The sequence below is a fragment of the Struthio camelus genome, chromosome 14, assembly GCF_040807025.1.
Source record: "Struthio camelus isolate bStrCam1 chromosome 14, bStrCam1.hap1, whole genome shotgun sequence".
NCBI classification, from domain to species: Eukaryota; Metazoa; Chordata; class Aves; order Struthioniformes; family Struthionidae; genus Struthio; species Struthio camelus.
Window position 1 is genome coordinate 17387259 of NC_090955.1, and position 19840 is coordinate 17407098.

At 38.9% G+C, this 19840-nt stretch overlaps 1 protein-coding gene across 10 annotated transcripts in view; it reads right to left on the bottom strand.

Annotated features, from left to right (window-relative positions):
* The window catches only part of CACNA1D (calcium voltage-gated channel subunit alpha1 D), a 205571-nt gene extending 189132 nt beyond the window's left edge, over positions 1-16439 (bottom strand). For all 10 annotated transcript variants that reach the window (XM_068907041.1, XM_068907039.1, XM_068907038.1 and 7 more), the window contains exons 1-3: positions 16071-16439; positions 13435-13753; positions 10701-10806 (exon numbers count right to left, since the gene is read on the bottom strand). In XM_068907041.1, the coding sequence (XP_068763142.1) occupies positions 10701-10806; positions 13435-13753; positions 16071-16107 (462 nt within the window). In that variant the 5' untranslated portion in view covers positions 16108-16439. The remainder of the gene's footprint in view (positions 1-10700; positions 10807-13434; positions 13754-16070) is intronic.
* Positions 16440-19840: the final 3401 nt, after the last annotated feature.

Genomic DNA, 19840 nt, shown 5'->3' on the forward strand with positions numbered 1-19840 from the left:
CTATATTGATTAACACTGTCATTTCTAGCCATACAGTGCTTAGGGAAAACAGATGTGAGAGGCAGCTGACAGTCTTTTGTTGCAGGAGACAGTCTTTAAAATTGTCACAAGTCTTTGGAAATATGTGCTGACAGACTAGGTCCATGCATGCTCAGTCTACCTACGTTCAATCTGCATTAACTATGTGAGTGTTATGCATGTAAAGCCTCCAGAGTTAATGGTAAGGTCTTCTTATTGTATTAACAATACAGATGGCAGGCATGCCTGGTCTTAACATGGGCTCACACCAAGATATCCATGACAAAGCAAACATAAAACTGAATCGTTAGCCAGTAAAATAACATGGCCCCTGCTAAAACTGTGTTTTAGGAAATTTCAATTAAATTTAATACAGTTTCATTATAAGTAAGACAAAGCTGTGCTGCACTGACTAATACTATGACTGCTATTCAGTATTGCCTTCTAAATGACTTCTTAAGGATCAGGTAGCACAGAACTTAAGAATCCATTTTTTGGATGCGATGAAAAATGTGAACAGACTGTCCACAAGCCGCATAAAATATTAACCAGCTTTTATCCAATTTCAATCACATCCCAAGGTATTTGAGAAATTGCTAAACATCATTCAATTTGGTAGCAGCATCTAGATAAACCTTCTGTTCTATGCCTCAAGAGTTGAGATAGCTGAGGTACTTCTACTATGGGAAACACAGCTAGCTGTATTGCACTACTTAAGCAGGCCAGAGGCAGGGACATCTTATCTGACAGTAATCATCTTTGCTCTAGCAGTCAGTCAGAGCACAAACTGTAGTAAGTATCATTTAACACTACAAGACTTTTAGATACAGTTGCATTAAAGATTGTTGCATTTTTATTTTTTATTATTGAATTTCTTTTATTTAGTTTAAGTCGGTAGTGTCAAGATATTTTGAGACCTGCCTATTTTTAAAAACAAATGTACAAGAACTATATAATTTGGCAGGTTGTTTTCTTCATGCCTTCTCTTTTGCTATAGCAAGAAATAAATTATTGAAAGATAAAAGGTACCTGAATTTGGAACTATCAGGGGACGAAAATAACATACAATTATTTAAATATAAAATAACTAACTGATTTTATGCCCCCCATCACCTGTATGTGTTTTAAAGGACTCGAGACCAGTATTTGAAAAAATATAAGTAATAGTAGCATAATAAATCCATCAGAGTGAAAACAGCACTAACCAAACGTCCAATAAACATAATACAGCTTTGGGGGTTTTGTTATTCAGTTCCATGGAAGGACTGTATTTTTCTGATTAGCTGAGTGGCAGAAGATGCCATCTTCCTGGAGGCTGCTGCAGCGCTGGAGAACAACTCTAGCCTCTGTGAGCCAATCCTTTTGGCAACTGAGTTAGAAAAATACAATTATTAAACTACTGAACCTTATTATTACAGATTTATTATGTTTATGTTCTTAATTCAGAAGGTCTTTCCTGCATTTATGCCATACAAATGCAACTGATTCTATATGCTCCTTTACGTCATTACTTCTTCTGCAAAACTCTACTGAAACCAAACGTGACAGTTGTCAACTGTGATAAAATACAACATGCCACCTGTTTTGTATCAAGAGGGTATAGCTAGGAAACAACTGTCCAAATGAATATTTGGGCTGAGCTACTATCCTCAATTAAGATATACCAAATGCTAGTTTCCTAGAAAATATGCAATAAAAATACATTGCTAGAAATATTCGATGCCAGTCTTTGGCACTGGTATTGTCCTTTCTGCTACACTGATCAACACTTGTAACAACTTGTATTATGTGTGATTTACCACACTAACAAATTTAAAGATCCAGATCTTTGATAATGCCCACAATCTAAAAATTTTCAAACTTTTATGCAGCTCTTTACCCAGATGAACAGTGACTGCCATGAAAACAGCCACGTCACGGCAACAGAGGAGATAAACTCTGCCCAAATTTTTAGCCATACAACAAAACTGAAAAAAGTAGAATACCTTTTAATATTAAATATGACAGAAAAAAATATTAGTTCATAACTATGGAAAAAAAAAAATCAGTCCGCTCAATCTGCTTATCACTTCAAAGTTTTATATTACTATTAATCACTGAAGCATTATTCTAGAATACTACCTACCAACACTGAATAGGAAAAGAATGCATCTTGGCCAGCTGTATTAATTTTTCTGAAAATGTTTTTATCGTAGTTAAACTTTGAGCATAAATTTCAAGTCTTTATTTAAATTTTTATTTGAAATGCTGAAAGTGAGCTCCAAGATTTCTAAGAAGAATCTGCAATATTATAATCACATTTTTTAATCAAGGAATTGTTCAAGAATGGAACTCTAAAAGCACTCTTCTTCATCGCAGAAGTAGAAAAACATGAACCACAATAATTACACTGCTAACTGGTGCTACCTAGTGAATTTTACAGGAGTGAGAACCAAGGGAGGATATTTTAGTTATAATTCATTAAACAAAGTTTGTATTGCAGAAGATTAGGCAATAACCAAAAAAGACTAGCACCGAAAAGTCAGTCCATCCTAATTAATATTCTCCCACTACCACTATATAGTCACTTAACCCTTCTTCATGCCCCTGTCCTTCCAGATGGCCCAGCAAAAGAAAAAGGAGCTTGACATTAGGGTAAACAAATCTGAATTCTTGCAAAATGAATGGTAAACCAAGTCACACATTCAATTAACCATCACTGAAAACAGTTTGTTATTAAACTTCACTAGATTAGAAAATACATTTTAGCTAATCTCAGCAGCTGCATAATGAGCCTTTTGAAGAAATTCGGCTCTGGCTTTTCACAAAAACAACCATTTCTGCTCAAATGAACTAGACAAGTGAACAGATCCTTGCTCAACGCTTTCAGAAGTCATGGATCCCCACTCTGTAAGATTTCAAGACACAGCACTTTCACACACACAAGAGTAAAAATGAAAAAAACAGTTCCCAGTGCATAACGTGCTTCTTGAGAGAAATAACTTTTTTAAAAATAAGCATATATATCCTACATAAAACCTGTTAGAAACACCAGGTTATAAATCAAATTCTAGTAATATTTATGGCAATCCACTTTTAGCATGGCACAGATACATGGCAATGTGTAAAAATTCTCCATTTTATGTGTATATTTGCTGAGTAAATACTTCAGAATATATATTTTTTAAAACATAGGGACTATTCCTAAGGAACAAAATCTGTGGATTAGTATTTTGTCTAATTTACATGCATTAGTATTGCAGTAAATTAGTAAGTCATATGGTTTGCCTGTATTCAGTAAAATGGTTTTATAAAATAGGGTTGTTCGTATTTTCATAGCATTTAAGCATCAACTTGTACTCTCACTATTGCAAGAGTTTGTATGGAAAGTACAAACTTCTCCCACTCATCTTGAATGTTCACTTTAAAGTTGAATGACAACAATTTAAATGTCAACATCTAGCTACTTTCCCACCAACCATTCCACTGATATAGTAACTAACCAGATTATTTGGTATGTTTGGAAATACATCGATTTATTTTTATTGAGATTGGCCTATACTTTAAAGTTTTCCTGGCATACTTTTATCAACTGGGAGAGTAAGGAGAGGAAAAAAAAAAAAGATACAACTTAATTAAACTAACAAAAACAAAAAAGTTACCAGTACAGTACTATTCTTTTTGGGAAACTGATTTCAGGCTAAATAGAAAAAGAACTCTTTTTCTGGTATATGCTGTATCTCCCTAGGCAGTTTGCCAGTAGAGCACTACCAGCAAATCTTTTTAAGGAGAGACAAGCCCTTAGTAGGAATTCCCCACAGGAACAAGCTTGCAACTTTGAACAGGAAAAAACATTTCCTTTCAAATGAGAATGACTGAGTACATCTTTGTGGGCGGGTCTTCTGGTTTGGATAGCTATCTACTGCATTTAAAAACAAAAATTTGGGGAAAGTTATTTTTGCAGTGCCACCGCCTAAACCTGTACAACTAAGTTGCGGACCTTCTCTTCGATCCCTTGCTCTCTAAACAGTCATTTTTTATCTGTACTGAAGAAACTAGCTCCTAATTTAAAAAAACAGCTTCCTCTCCTAGGAGCATATCTGGTCCAGGCTATAATTCAGAGTAACTTGAAGACTAGTCCATATTACTCCCAACCCTCTACAAACCCAACTGACTGCTCAACCAGTTAAAAATTGCCAGACATCTTGGTCATATCTTTCTTCCAGAAATGTCCCTTTTCCTAAGGCAGAGAACGAAATAAAAATTCTATTTCATTCACCAATAGAGATAGACTTGACATATAGCAATTCTTTTCACCGAGAAAAAAAAAAAATCAAGAACCAGCTGTTTTATGCTACTAATATAGTGCAGAGTAGACACAGTAGGCCTAAGAACTGGATGTAGTAAAAAGTGGGGGTAAAACGCTACCAACTCAGAATTTTCATTTACTTTGCAGAGATGTGCATTACAACACGAAAGGGAAAGAAGTAGGCTTATGTGATGTTATGAGCTTTTAAAAGCCATGATCTGCAATAAAGGCAATCCATAATAATTAGCAAATACACATTACTGGAAGCTTTGGCCCTGCAGGAATATAAAAAATTGGAATATGAAGATAGGACTAAGTACAGCATTATATTTTTTAATAATCCCCTTGCAGAAATGTCATCTATTAAGGAATTCTTGCAGTTGTGCAAAGGTTACTTGCTGATGCATACCGTCTCAGCTCATAACCATCAAACAGTCTTACTGCTAATTTTTAGAAAAATAAGTCAGGCTGCTCCAGTAGTTAAACAGTTACTTCATGTTTTTTAATGAGAAAAATAAATGACAGGGTAATCTATGTACAGAAAAAAAATAGCAGAAACCAAAAATGATAAACACTATCCCTTGCAAAATTTACATATGCACATAGACACAAAATCTGATGAGGAGAGAATTCAAAGCCTACTCATTTTTAAGCTTGCATGAGAAGAAGGACAGCTCCTATCACTTAATCTTTCAGAAGTAAACTACTGACATGCTCTCAGGCCCTTCTGACTAGTCATACACAGAGCTATAAATACATTTCACTGACTTGAATCAATAGGCAACGTAAAATTCATGTTGCACATCAATTGCAATTAGATACAATATTTTTGAGAGGTTTTCTTTTCAGATGAAGCTTACTGACATTTTCCTCCTCAAAGAATTAATCTATTACCATTAGTACCAGTAGTTAAGTGGCTGGCTAAATAAATGCAATAAAACACTGTAAAACACTGTTTCCATCATGTTTTTCCACATGTAAAATGAAATATTTCCAGTAGAGTGCAAATTATCTTCCATCTTTCCTGAAAGTTTACTTGGGTGACTTTCATGCTAGCTATTATAGACATTAGGAGAAAGCATTAACTAAGAACGCAAAGATTAAAAAAAATATATCTGAAACACAGTGACAAAAATTATTTAGACTGGAACATGTTACAAGTGAGGGATGAGAGCCTCAGGCCTGCAAGACGCCTGAACTAAAGAAGTAAACACAGCAAAGACAGTATATATACACAGAACATTTTCTAAAATATATCACAGAACATTTACCAATTCAACAAGTGAATCTTTAGATGTATTATTTATTAAATGCAGTTACAATTAATAACATTATGCATCAGTATTTTCAGATATTTATAAAGGCTCTATATAGAGGATTGCAATAACTAGGTACAAGGTTAAAAAAAACCCACCCTTTTCAATAGGTGTATCAGTTAGTTATGTGGTCTTAGGACTGAATGAGTCACAGGGCTGCTAATGGGATAAGGATAGGAAGCCTGACACTTCCAGGTCATAAGTTCAACTGAGTCTTCTCAGAGTACACTCCTGCCTTGCCCTAGATTAAAGACAAAATTAACAGTTCAGGGACAACACTGGAGAGTAGACTTTCCTACTGCTGGAGGCCACTGAAAGATCCACCTAAATTAACTTAAAGAAGAAGTCTTTGCCTAAAAGAAAGGATACAAACACTACCTTTCTGTAGCAGTGTCCTCCACTATGGCTCTCCCAGTCCGAACTGGATGGGAAAATTGGAAGGAAGAACAGAAAGTGCCCAGGTCACTACACAGCAGACCATGTATACACCACCTTCTCACTAGCTCTATAAGCACAGCACGTTGTTCTAATGCAGAACTCCACTCCTGGGAGAGAGTCCTCCACTGACAATAATAGTCAACAATAAGGCCAAAGAATCCTGTTATCTGGAGCACAGAGTCATGATTGAGGTCAAGCTCTTTATGCAGATGACTCTCCACCTACCAATTTACTGTAATTCATGCAAGTCTCCCAAAATGCACAAGCTTTCAAAATGCACAGGCCTTTCAATCTCTCCTCAATTAGAACAATCTCACCAGTGAGAGCAATTGTGGTCTAGTCACAAGAGATGCAATACACCCAAAGCACACACAACTCAAACTTCAAGGGTCTAGTTTTCATGGAATTAGCATAGATGGCTTCTTACTACTGTTCATCTTTATTTAAAAAAAGAAAAAAGAAAAAGCTAACCAGAAGAGTCTTGCTCATGGCAAAAATTCAGACCTGTATTGCAACAGTCTGCCTGTACATTGTGAAGTAAGAAGTCCAGTGCTAGTCAGACCAACGGCAAAGTGAGTAGGAGACAAAACACAAAGCAGTGAGAGAGAACACACCATGGTACCACAGGATAATACAAGAAAAGAAATTGAGGTGGGAGAGCGGGATAGAGTCAAGCATGCTGCAAAAGAGGACCAACAGAAGAGTAAACGCAGAGGGAAGCCAGAGGGCAGAGACAAAAAATAACAAGAAAAGAAAAAGAAATGAGTGGGAAGTTAAAGAAGGCAAAAGACATGAAGGGAAATAACATAACACAGATGGAAAAAAAAAATGAAAAGACAGAAACAGAAAAAAGATATATACAGGAAACCTATCCTGCCAGAAGCTGCTTTTTATCAAGCTCAGACAGGAGAAACTGCCATAAGTAGAGCTGAATCAAGCATAGAGAAGTTCAGATCACCTGAAACTTCTGAAAGGTGGGAGAAAGAAATTACTTGAAAATCTGAATGAAGTACTGCACTTACGTCAAATTCATCTCAGAACATACAATCCAGTTCTCTTGCTACAGGGTAGAAACAACTTCCTGTGAGAAGAACTGGGCCCACCACTTCCCATCCCATCCCAAACTGTCTGTTCCCTGTTTTTTGCTGGCCAAAGAGAACATCAACTGATTAGGGACTAAATTACTGATTAAGTAGAGTTCAAGATCAAGTTGAATAACTATTTTTAAAGCTCATTAGTCTGTATTGCATTCTTTGCAGTTCAGAGTGCATGACAGAACTGGTCCAAGCAAGGTAGAGAAGATAACATCCCTTCCTCCTTTCCTGGCACACACCAGAGAGATGTCAAGGTGTTTTAGATAAGGGAGTAAATAAACTTCCCAATACAATGCAGGACTGTAATGCCGGCAAGTAGTCAAGCACAATCCTGTCTGCTAACTTAACTCTGCACTTAGGATTTGCTTGAAATGCATTGTTTTGTAACATCCACCACTAACGCATTGCCTTTGAGGAAGAGTAAGAATGACAATGAATCCACTGTGCAAGAAAAAAGCTATAGGACACCCTCAACCCTCAGAGAACGGCAAAAAGGCAGAACAGAAATTTAAGCTCGCTTACTCAGAAAAAGAAAAGAAAGGCCAAAAAAAGAGTAATAATTCCTACAGAAAACCATATGAGTAACCACAAAGAGGGAAATTTGTATTAATAGACTGTTAGCCAAGAAAGTATCAGAAAAGCGGAGCTACATACATTATCAAATAAAGAGTCTGCTATCCTACCAAACCAGTGAGCTGACTCCAGTCTGCTGAATTTAGAGTTGCTGATACAAAGCAATCTTTTCTTGTTTCCTTAAACTTATCGTAAGTATCTCAGAGCATACCGCTAGCCATATCACAAAAACCTCAATAATCACAACTTGTATCTCAGAAAAGATGAGTGACCAACTCAGAAAATACACAATTGTTCCAGCCTTACGCTTTATCTGCACTGTTAACGTTCTAAAAACAGTCTACAGTTCCAACAACAATGGTGCAGAGCCTTCTCACAGATACCTTTAAGATATGTTAAGCCAAAATTGACTCAGTTACCCAAGACGTGGCCTATTTTCAAAAGTGCATTAATATGCAAATATTCGGTTTGTTATTTCTCTTAAGAAATATCTGTTTGACTATCAGACTATCTTGTCTGAATGTCCATCATATTTTTGGTTAATTTATCATAAAACTTAGTTTGCTCTTACTATTGCAGTGTATAACTTACTTTGTGTTGATTATATGAATTGACAATGTTCTGCATGTTGAAACACTCACGAGAAAGGGAGTTAGGGCTCCCTAACAGCTCAGCCAGCAGTTAAGTGACCAGTGTTTCACAGGTTCCTCTTACAAGTCTTGGAAACTCCATCATACAGAAGCTGTCTTCTAACATCCCATCACAAAGAAGAATACCTATTCTGCACACTAGAATAGGTTTTGGGGTTCAATATAACGATAAAGCGAAGGTGCCAAAGGTAGAATATTCCTGTTCTTCACTCCCATCTCTACCATTGATAAAGCACTAAATGAGAGCAGTGCTGCAACCTGTACAAGGTCAACGGATGCCTGTCGCCACAGAGAAGAAAGGGTAAAGAAGAGGCTGTGGGGTTGATGGGACTGTAAACCCGGGCTGGAAAGAGAAAGGGAGATGTATCCCACTTCCGACAGCTTTTGAATTGGTTTTACTGCCAGAATGGGGTACAGTCCCCAGAAAGATCAAACTGGTAATATAAGGCTAGCAGAAGACAAGCAGGTCTACATGCAGGGCACTAAAACCCTACCAAATTTTCCTCATAAGATTTAATACTTGGGTAATACTATGATAATTTTTTGATTCTGTTTTTCAGACCAATATCACAAACCTTCTGTAGAACTTCAACAATAAGAAGAGCCAATTACCGCTGATTCCAAAACTATTTATTTCATTAGATCAGATACAAAGGAATATATGTATGTTCCCTTCATCTGGCTTAAGTCTGTCTCATTACCTGCAAGTATGTTGTAAAGATAAACCCTGTTCTTTGAGCAAGCCAAATTACTCAGAATTAACTTCAGTATAAACAAGATGCAGATTTAAACAGGAATGCGAGAGAATTTAAAAAGCCAAACTAAAAATTTTATGCACACATATTTAGATGCATTGAAGACCCTTTCTACTGAAAAAGGATAAAGATCTTTTACTAAAAAAGTATAATTTATTTTTGCTTAGACCAATCTGCCCACATTAGTTAAAAAGAAGAAAAATAAACATGGACAAAAATGTGCATTTCTTTCAAATATCAGACTTGGGCCTAACAAAACTAATGCCAAAAAAAATTTCTTTCAAAATGATTAGCCTTTGACACAAGTTACTGTTTTACCCTTTTCATGTAATGCTTTATGAAATTAGTTATTAGCGGATCTCGTGGTAGACTGACAGCTATGGAGATTTGTGACCTGAATTTCTCGGGGGGGGGGGACAAAGACTGTTGGTTGGCTAGATACACAGCTGCATAACTCATTCTTCACACTGACCTGGATTATTCTGCCTTTTGCCAGCATTTTTTGTTGTCCATATTTGCTTAATCTTGATAAACAAGAATATATAAGATGGGTCATATGCATAGAATAATTACTTTTAGAGAAATAAACAAATTTATACACCACAAAATGGACAAACATCATCATAAATAGAAGACCTCATATCAACCTATTTTTTCCAGATAAAATAACCCAAAACTACTTATATGCTAGTTTGGGATTCTGATTCTTTATTCCTTCAACTCGTCCCATCCCACAAAGTAGTCACACACAAATTTTGAGAGAGCACAGGACCACTGGACTCTTCTAGCTATTTCAAGGTAGTGTTTAGAATAAACAGTGGAACTATTACAGTGTAATACAATATTAATCTGGAGTGTGACAGTCACTATAACTATTATTAAAATACACAATTATAATACAATTATATTTCATGATACATTTTCAAGTACAACACTTCTATGCCATTTTCAGTCCAAGAAATACAGCTCTAAAAACAAAATACTTATTGAAGTACCATCTCTTTTTAAAAGATCACTTTTAATAGCAGTGACCTCTTAACATTCACATTAATGTTCCTATCACTGTAAAATGTATTAATGTAAAATTTCCCACCTTTGTCTAATACAAAAATAGTTAAATTACACCACTAAGATCCAAAAATAGATTAGGCAAGTATACTACGAAAGGTAATACCACTTCAAAAGGACTGAAACAGATGAATACAGTAATTGTAAATAAATATATTTAATCCATGTAAGTGATAGAAATTCAAAATAACATTTTTATACTGCCACATATACACACACATATATATATATTTTTATGTTCAGCATAATATTAACTCGCATTCCCTCCCAAATAATTTCATTGCTGAAAACTGTACTTTAAACACATGACACAAGGAAACATATACTAAAACTGAAAAAACATTTTATCTCAAAGTATCACTACATACCTTTTTTTTTTTTTAAACTAAAATTACTATCCATACCTCCTTCTGCTTTCAAGTACTAGCAGCTCATAACCTGATCATCAAGATAAAACAATAACAAACATATATATAGAATAAAAATTCTGGAATACTTACCAAATTATGATTAGTTGAATTAGAATCATCTTCTGGGAATGGGATGTAAACAGCTAAGGCCACACAATTGGCAAAAATAGACAGTAGTATAAATATGTCAAATGGTCTGGAAAGTCCTGTTAAGGAATTCATCAATTTTGAATATCTACAAACTTTCAGTTCAGTTCTCTTTTCAGTTGCAACATTCATAAAAAGTAGTCTTACTTTTAAGGCAATTTTTAACTGGTAACTGTGACAACCACTTCTTCATCTCCCCTAGTTATATCACTATACTATGTTATTTCCTATTACAACGACGTTTCAATGTCCTCTACTTTTTTTAAAAAAAAGTAGAAAAGTAATACTCTTGCTGCCACAAAACACTCTCTAGTAAATTCTACAGATGAATTTAGCTAGACACTCTTAACTCAAGTTTGTGGGTCATCATAGGGGTAAGGAATACTTAGGAAGTGATGTGTTTGTTCAAAGGAGAAAAATAGTTTTAGATCTAGTTCATATAAGAAAGGGTCACAACAAATCACGACAACAATTTTCTCTGTGTGAGAACTGGAAAGTTGTATAATGCACACAGAGGAGAGTTCTGAGCCCCTCTTCCTGTCTTCGGCAGCTGGACTCCTGAAAAATTTTGGCCAGGGCAGACGAGAGTTTAGACGAGTAAACTGGGGAACAGAATATAATTACTGGCTCTGCAGCCATACAGACTGAGAGGCTATAGGCTTTCATATGAGGATGGCAGGAATTGTAGCTACATTTCTACACCCAGATCTAGATAACAGCAGTTTAAACTTGGAGATAATCTTTCGTCTTTCCAAAAAAAAAAAAATATCTCTTAAAATTCACACATATGACGTTCACTTTCAGCTTATTATTAAATGAAATTAATACTTCACCCAAAGTATTTCATTATTTTCTTGTAAGCAAAAATATGGAGGTACCTGGATGAAACTATTCGTTAAGTTTGGATAGGAAGAATTGCGTCTTAGCTATGATTTTCTGACATTTTTTCCCCTCAGTTCAACACACAACTTCCATATGTATCCATAACAGCTCCATAAAAGGCTGAGGAAAGAGTACTAAAAAAACTTCATTCCCTCAGAAGCACAGTCTTGTCAGCTTAAAATACTTTTCTGAAGAAAACAATAATATGCCCCTTAAGACCTTTTAAATCCTATTTGTTGGTCTAAAAAGAATGTTTTGCCACCAGTGCTGAGTTTATATTCACAAAGCCTATCAACATCAGTGGTTGTCATGTTATGTATAAAATGAAGTTAGAAAATATATCTTAATCTGTAGTATCCTCCTGAGAAATGAACGATATCAACATGGGATTAGCAAGTTTGTTTTATGATGTGGTGCTACAGGGATAAATTCTGCCCTGAGTTATTCTATTCTAGACCCATTCTAATTTCATTTAACTGACCTTAGCCAAGGAGAGGCCAATTTACTGAAATTAGCTGGACTTATACCAGCTTAAATGAGAGCAGGATCTGTTTCACTATCTTAAATTTGTAATCGAATTAGATTCAAAGAATTGAAAAAACAAGCCCTATAAATGAGTAACACTTGCTACTGCCAGATTGGGTGTTCTGTTTAAAGTAACAGAATCAGTTTTACCTTCAGTAAATCTACTCTCTTGAACAGCTGTTTCCTATTAAAGGTATCCTGCCAAGGCTAATAGGCACACTTTTTTCTCCTCTTCCCTCATCAAAACTGTATACTTTACCTCAAAACTTTTTTGAGAATTAAATGATATACCAAATCTACATACTATTAGTTCTTCCAAAGAAATCCACATTCGTCCAGCCTACAGCCACTGAACCAAAGAAAAAGCAGTCTTTCCTCAACATACAAGGCCTGATGAACACATGCCAGTATATCTGATCTCCTATCTACAGATGTACGTGTTCCTAAATACATTTCATGGCAGATATATGTCATAGAAGTTGAGAAGAGGAATACATTTCAGATACTTGCATATCCTTACAGTGAATCCTTAGCTTGTCTCCAAAGTTCCCCTACTTTTAGCACTTGGCAAATATCATTTTTGAAAGATTTCTACATCAGGCTCCCTTGTCTTAATGGTAATACACCAGATTGCCATATGGAAGATATGGGTTTGACATCTTAGGTCATCAAGGACTATTACCCAATTAACACTGCAAGACACACTTCCATCCATTCAACCATGTTGGGAAGGGCAATGAACGCAATACAAAGATTTGCTAGAACAGTATAATGTAGAAGACGATATAAGAAGGGAAGTTAAAAAAAATCCACAGGGGAAATTAAAGAAGGAAAGGGCTTTCGCAAGATGAATGTGTCAGATAGGGAGAAAGCAAGATGATGACTATTTTACAACTGTAAAATGAGTAAACAACGTAACTTTTAAAAAGGGCATACCCTGAATGTTCTCTAGAGACAAGAAAAAAAAGTTATAAATGTGAAATCCTCTTCCCCAAGAAATAAGGGACAGCTATGAGCTCTTCTCTGAGTTACCTACTTCAGTGAAATGATACTCTGCGTCATTATGACGCAGATTAAGAGGCTATCGTCAACAGGAATTTACGCAAAATTAACTACCATCAACATTAATGAGAGTTACTCACATACATGCAGGCAAACTAATACGTTGTAGCTGAGAAGCTGTAAGAGATGTTGTTAAGACAATCTCCTTGATACATTTGGAAAACACAAAAGAACAGATGATAAAAAAGAAAACTGCATCAGAGGATACTTCCATTCTACTAGACTAATGCAGGCTCTTCGTATTGGGTTGTTGAGGGATAAACAGAAAAGGGCACGGGGTGGCCGACTATTAGACGTGTTACCCTGTTTTTTGCTCTTGGCATATTGCTGGCGTTTTCTTTGGGACAGAGATCCTACAGGCTGGGTTGTGGTAGTACTCATATTTTGGGCAGCCTTTGCTTGTCTAGCAGCATCAATTGCAGCTTGCCAAGACAGAACAGTTTGCTTGGATGGTGCTGAACTGTTTGACTGAATAGTTGGTCCGTCACCAGGGAGAGGAATTCTGGTGCTACTTGCATAGTTCGCCTCTGTGAGAGAAGGAAAAAAAAAAGAAAAAAGTACTTGGTTATATTTTTTATGATAAAATATGTCATAACATTGTTGATAAAAAGATTTTAAGAAGTCTCGATGGTGTGATGCTTCCACCACAGATACTGCATAGCATGAGTATCTATGTAATTGCACAGTAAAATAAGGTTCAAGAATCAGTAGTATAAATTTAAGTTTAATCTGAGTGTCAAGACAAGTACCACAGAGAAATATCTCAAATTTTGATTCTTCCATTTAGTTCACAGTTCCAAACTGGATAGCAGCTTTCATGTCACTATACTCAAGTCTAATAGCCATACCTCCTTCTTATAACCGACTTGTTATAGCACCTGAACACTTACTATTTCCTCACTTCATTTTGATCAAAAAAGTAGTAGTTTAAAGTTCTTGCACATTTTTAATTGAGAATATTCAACACTCTTTGAAATACTACCAAAAAAAATTCCTATAAGCAACTTAAATCTTGCCCTATTCTGCATTCTCAAAGAAAAATGCATGGATGCCTCCAACAAGTGAAAATTAGATACTGTCTGGTGATAAATACACTCATAAAGTATTGGTATCTTCCACATCGCAAATTCCACGAGTGAAACCACTATAAAGAAATGCTTTTATTTATTTATTTATTTTTTACAAGGAAAAAACATATTTCACCTCCAAAACAGTTACTGAAGTTCTGTTAATCGAGATGTCAGCACAGAAGGCAAAACACCACCACCTAGCAAGGATCCTTCCTTGTAAGCCCTTTGACTAGAGCAAGAGCCTACTCCTAAATGCACCTGTAGGAAGGAGATATTCCTAAGAAAATATAAAACTTGAAGATGCCTGGGTGGGGAAAAAAATGGAGGAACGGCGCAATTACGCGAACGGGGAGTTTCAGACGGAATGACTGAAAGTTCATTCTGGTGCTACCGAGGCGGGAGAGGAAAACAACTCCCCGGCGATCGCTGCTCATCACACGTAAACGAGACACGAAGTCCCCTCGACAAAAATCACACTCCTCCTCCTCTGCATGGGGGGGGAAGTAAATAACAGAAAGAGGTACGAGCCCAGGGTATGCGTGTGCAGAGCAGAGGGAGCCTCTCCCGCGGCCCCGCTCCGCGCCTCGCCGTGTGTGAGGGCGGGAAGCGGCGCGCGGGGAACGAGGGGGCGCACTAAAATGGCTCCCGGGGCTGGCGGTGCCGGGAGGGGGTGTCACTCCCCGGTTTAGCCCACACGTTTCCCTCTGAAACCAGCAGATTTTCCGCGCAGATCTAGCAGCAGGGATGGCGAGCGGCGGAGGTGGCCATCAGAGAGCAAGCGGCACATCAACAGCTGGTCCCTGCCTAGGTTACACAAGAAGAGGAGTTCCTCCGCCGGTTACGGTTTGACACGGAGGGAAAGGTGTGAATTTAATCTCCAACATTTTTCCAAGGGAAAGATTCTTGCCTTTTTTTTTTTTTTTTTTAAAAAGCAACGGCACAGCCATCTCTTCCCCCCCTCCTTTCCGCCAGCCTTTTGAAATGCCATGAAACGTGGCTCGGCACAAATAAACCACCAATCTATCTGTCATCATTTTAAAATCAATACTTGAAAGTGAAACAAAGCCCGAGTGTCCGTGTTCCCCGGGGGGAACCCCTGCCCTCCAGCAGGGACAAAAATACAAACTTACTGCTAATTTCAAGAGGGAGGAATCATTTTTTTTAAAAACAACAACAACAACAATGGGGGATGTAGCGCTGCCGGAGCCTGTTTGCGAAGGAGATTAACATATAGGAGCCCCATGTGTCGTCTCTCTGCACGCTCCTGGCAGCGACGTGACGGGGAAGTGGGCTGAAAACATCGTATCCAAAGCCCTGTAATAACCCCTCACCTGCCCTCCCGCCCCCCGCCCAAGAAAGCCCCTGGGAAGCGGCATTTCCAGGCAGGTTCATCCCCAATTACACAAATAAGAGAGAAACATGCACAAAGCCATGTCCTCTCTCTGCCTCTCTCAGCCCAACCAGCTGATATTAACAGCCCTGAGGCCAGAAACAGACATGTATAAACCCGCTCCCATGTTAGTTACGCACCGAGGGCAGCATCCCTGTCGCTACTTAACCTTATCCCGTGCCCTTCCTATTCCCCGAGCCCTTTCTCCTGGTCCCTTCCTCAAGCGCAAACGCTCACCCCAAACCTACCCCATCCTCAACCCCTTCCCTAATCCTCCCCCCCCCCAAATCCCCGTCTCCCAAATCCCTCACAAATCCTCCCCCGCCTCCCCCTCCCCTCAGCCCCGGGGATGCTGCTGCCCTTGGTGGGCGCTCCGGCTCTTACCTTCAGGGTGCTGCTCCTGCTGCTGGTGGTAATGCATTATTCTCACTTTCTCCGGTGTGTGAGAAAAGGAGGAAAAAAAAAAAGAAAGAAAGAAAAAAAGCAGCGACGCCCCCGACCCACTCCCAAGCCAGGTGTGCGCTGCCCTCTGCGCTCCCCACTATCCGACCCCCATGGTAGTGTCTAGCGACACACGAGGGGCTGCTGCTGCTCCTGCTCCTGCTGCTGCTTCGCTGCTGCTGCTGCCGCCGCTGCCAAATCCCTTAGAGTTTGGGCCAACATGACACTCACATCCGGGTGACACGGGATCTCTCCATCCCTAGCAACCCGGCTGCTGCTGCTGCCTGATCCTCAGTCCCCCTGCTGCTGCTGCTGCTGCTGCCGCTGCCGCCGCCACCGCTGCCCCCTTCACCGCCGCCGCCACAGGGTTAACTCCCTCGCTGCTGCCGCCGCCGCTGGGGCCGCGGCCACCGCCACCTGCTGCTGCCGCGCTCCCGCGGCCGGCCGGGGCGGGGGAGCGGAGCCGCGCGCTAATCGCCTGGAGCGGCGGCAGCCGCAAATAGAACCGCGGCAGCGGCTTAACCCCTTCGCCGCCGCGCAGCGCGGCGCTTCCCTTCCCGCCCGCCACCGTCCCTCAGCCCGCCCTCAGGGCCCGCCGCGGCCGAGCCCGCTGCCCCGCGAGCCATGCCCCCCCCTCAGAGCCAACGGCCGCCCGCCGATCCCTGTGACCGCTATCCTTTGCTCTCTCTGCCCCAGCGCACAGGCCTGTGTCGCTGCCCCGGACAACCACCGTTCAAACGTGTTGCTTCTCGACGCGCTCGCGCTACCGCGCCCTTCGCAGCTGACAGCCCGCACGCCCGGCGCCCCGCGCCGCCCTCGCACCTTCCCGCCTCCGGCCGCGGCCGCCATTTCGCCCCCGCCCGGCTTGAAGCGCCGGCGCCGCGGCCGCAACCGGCCGCCTCGGGGGCTTCGGGCCTCGTCCCTGCTGCGATGCCTCCTCTCAGGCTCAGCCGTTGCACCCCCAGAAAAGTTACTCAAACCTTGAGCTCCCTGCTGAATTAACTTATTGAAAGGCGTGTCCTTCTGGGTCCAAGCGAAAACCAGGTATTTTCAGAATTTTCCCTGAAATGACTAACTGGAATAAATTTGAAAATTTTCATTTTCACTGCAGAATCCTCCGGTACTTTGAATTTCAGTTTGGTTCCACTGTTCTTGAAATACCTGTAGAAGTCATGCGTGCTGATGTAAAAAAAAAAAAATACCTTTCTGTCAGGGCAGCTGTCTTTACCTGCCACCGTAAAAAGTAGCCTTTCAACCACTGTAAACCGTAATTAATGAAATAGAGTATGATGTAGAGAAATACAAATTTGAAACATACTTGATGCTTCAAAGTTAAAGTTGTTTTTTTCTGCAATGAAAATTTTCAGATTTTAAGACTATTTCAGGATACTTTTCTGAACAAGCTATCATCCAAAGCAATGTTTTGAACCTTTACACTTTGACAAAAGTGCCATTTTGTTGAGAAAACATTTCAGTGAAACTATTTCTACTAACCTCATTCCCCTGATGCTTTCTTATGCATGTCCCTATCCTCTCTTTTAGCCATTCTTCATCCACAATTATCTTCATGTAATTAATAATAAATAAAAACTAAAGATAGTAATTAGAAGAGCAATAAAACCTTAATATTGCTGACATTCTCCAAGGAGATGGTGAAGAATACCCATCCTCCAGTTTCTTAAAAAGCTCCCAGTTACATGCAGTCCATCCCTTTTGATGTTATTTTTGTAAATTAAAGGATAAAAACCATTACTGGTAAAGCTACTTCAGAAGCATTCAGCAAGAAGTCCATTAAAGAAGGAAAATTCCTATGCCCCTGTGACTGCTTGATCTTGATTTGAACACTTATTTTTTCATGACCTTCTGATCCGATTCAGCTGTTGCAGTTTTGAGTCAATCTGTTGGCTTGGGGTTTTGTTGCTTTAACTGGGAAGGTGCCACTCTGAATTGAGAGCTTTGTATCTTTTGTTGTGTGTTTTTTCCAGACAAAATCTTAACAGTCTAGGTGCTTAGGCACCTGCCTTAAATGCCCATGAAAGTCAGTAGGACTTAAGTTCTTTACAGTCAGATATTTAAAGGCCTAAAAATGCTTGGTTCATCTTCAAAAGTGTCTAAATCAAGACTGGATGCCTGGGAGGCGCTGGGAGTAGGCACCTAACATGCTTATCAGGAGTTAGGTGCCTAACCTGCTTAGGCACTTAGTACCTTTATAAATCTAGACTTAGGTATCTAAACCATTTTTTAAATGAGGCTTATAAACTTAAACACTGAGGCACTATTGACAAATTCATAACTAATAAGACCTGGAGCTAACATAAGCAAAGAGCATCCTATAGAAAAAGGCTGCCTCTCCTGCAAATTTTTTTCATGAAATTCCTGGCTCTTGGCTTTGCCAATGCTTATATTTTCTAATCCCCTGTCCTTATGAAGGACCATAGCAATGTATACGGGAAGCTACCAAATACTCCTCAAAACCAAACTTATTAGATTTGTGAGCCTCCCAGTCAAAGTATGAATCAAACAGTTCTTGCATTTAAGATAGAACTTTTTTCACAGCTGGTCCAAAACTGTAAGCATATAGTCTTCCTAATTTCAAAAGCTATCCAGCCTTTGGTGGCTGGATCAAGGGATCCACTGTATTTTCAAAATCAAAATGGTTCTTTTACAACATAATTGCATGTGAAAAGTGTGTGTTATTTTTATTCTTGTTATGTTTTTCAGACCACATGAAAGTAATGTCCTATATAGTTAGAAATGAAATGCAAATTCTTTTAGAAAGTTTTGAGAAAGTGCTTAAGAAAATTGATACTGTTTACTCCAAAGGTGCTGATGCTTGCTTCAGTATTATCTGAAATTTGTTTCCAGATTGTATATATGAAAATTACTCAAGCCATTAATTCTTCTAAGGAGCGCTTTCCCTTTTTCTTCTACAAACTAGTGTCTGCTTATTTCAATTACATTGCTTCACTTTGATATCACTTAGATATTATTTATTCCCTCATGAATGAAATGTCTGGCATTACATTGATGGTTGAGAATGTTTACTAGCTATTGTAATAAGTGATGAGATTTTGAGTGAAAACAACCTGTATTGAGAGAAGAGTTAAATACGAATGTCCTGATCTGCCATACAGTCTGCACTATGCCATTCTCAGTGTACTTCCTTTATATATTAAAGGATGGTAGAGGAGGCAACAAATATATTCATTATTATTATTCATTTATTGCAATTTCCCACTAAATTACTATTCTCCCCCCCCCCCGATAACATTTATTGCTTGTCAGAGATTTATTTTCTGTAAGGGAAACAGATAGCCAAAGAAGAAGCCCATTAATAGACATCATAGGAGCAGAAGCTCTTTAAGAATTAGGAAGTGTTGTGCACAAGGGTAAACTTACTTAACGAAAACTTAAGCTACCTATGAGCTTGTTGAATAGTGCACAGCAATACTATGCAATGGTTCATTGCAGGAAGAAGGAACAAACAAATCCAAGTGAAATACATGTGGGAGGAAGTTATGTAACAGATATATAATTTTATAAAACATGTGAAGCAACAGAACTAGCCTAGTCCTTCACAAGCAAGTAATTCTCACTCATGCGGGTTAATCCATTATTAACTTTAATAGTCCTGCTGTAGTTATTAGTATACTAACATATACTAATCTATTTCTACACTTATATGTGGGAGGAATATTTTAATGAAAGATATG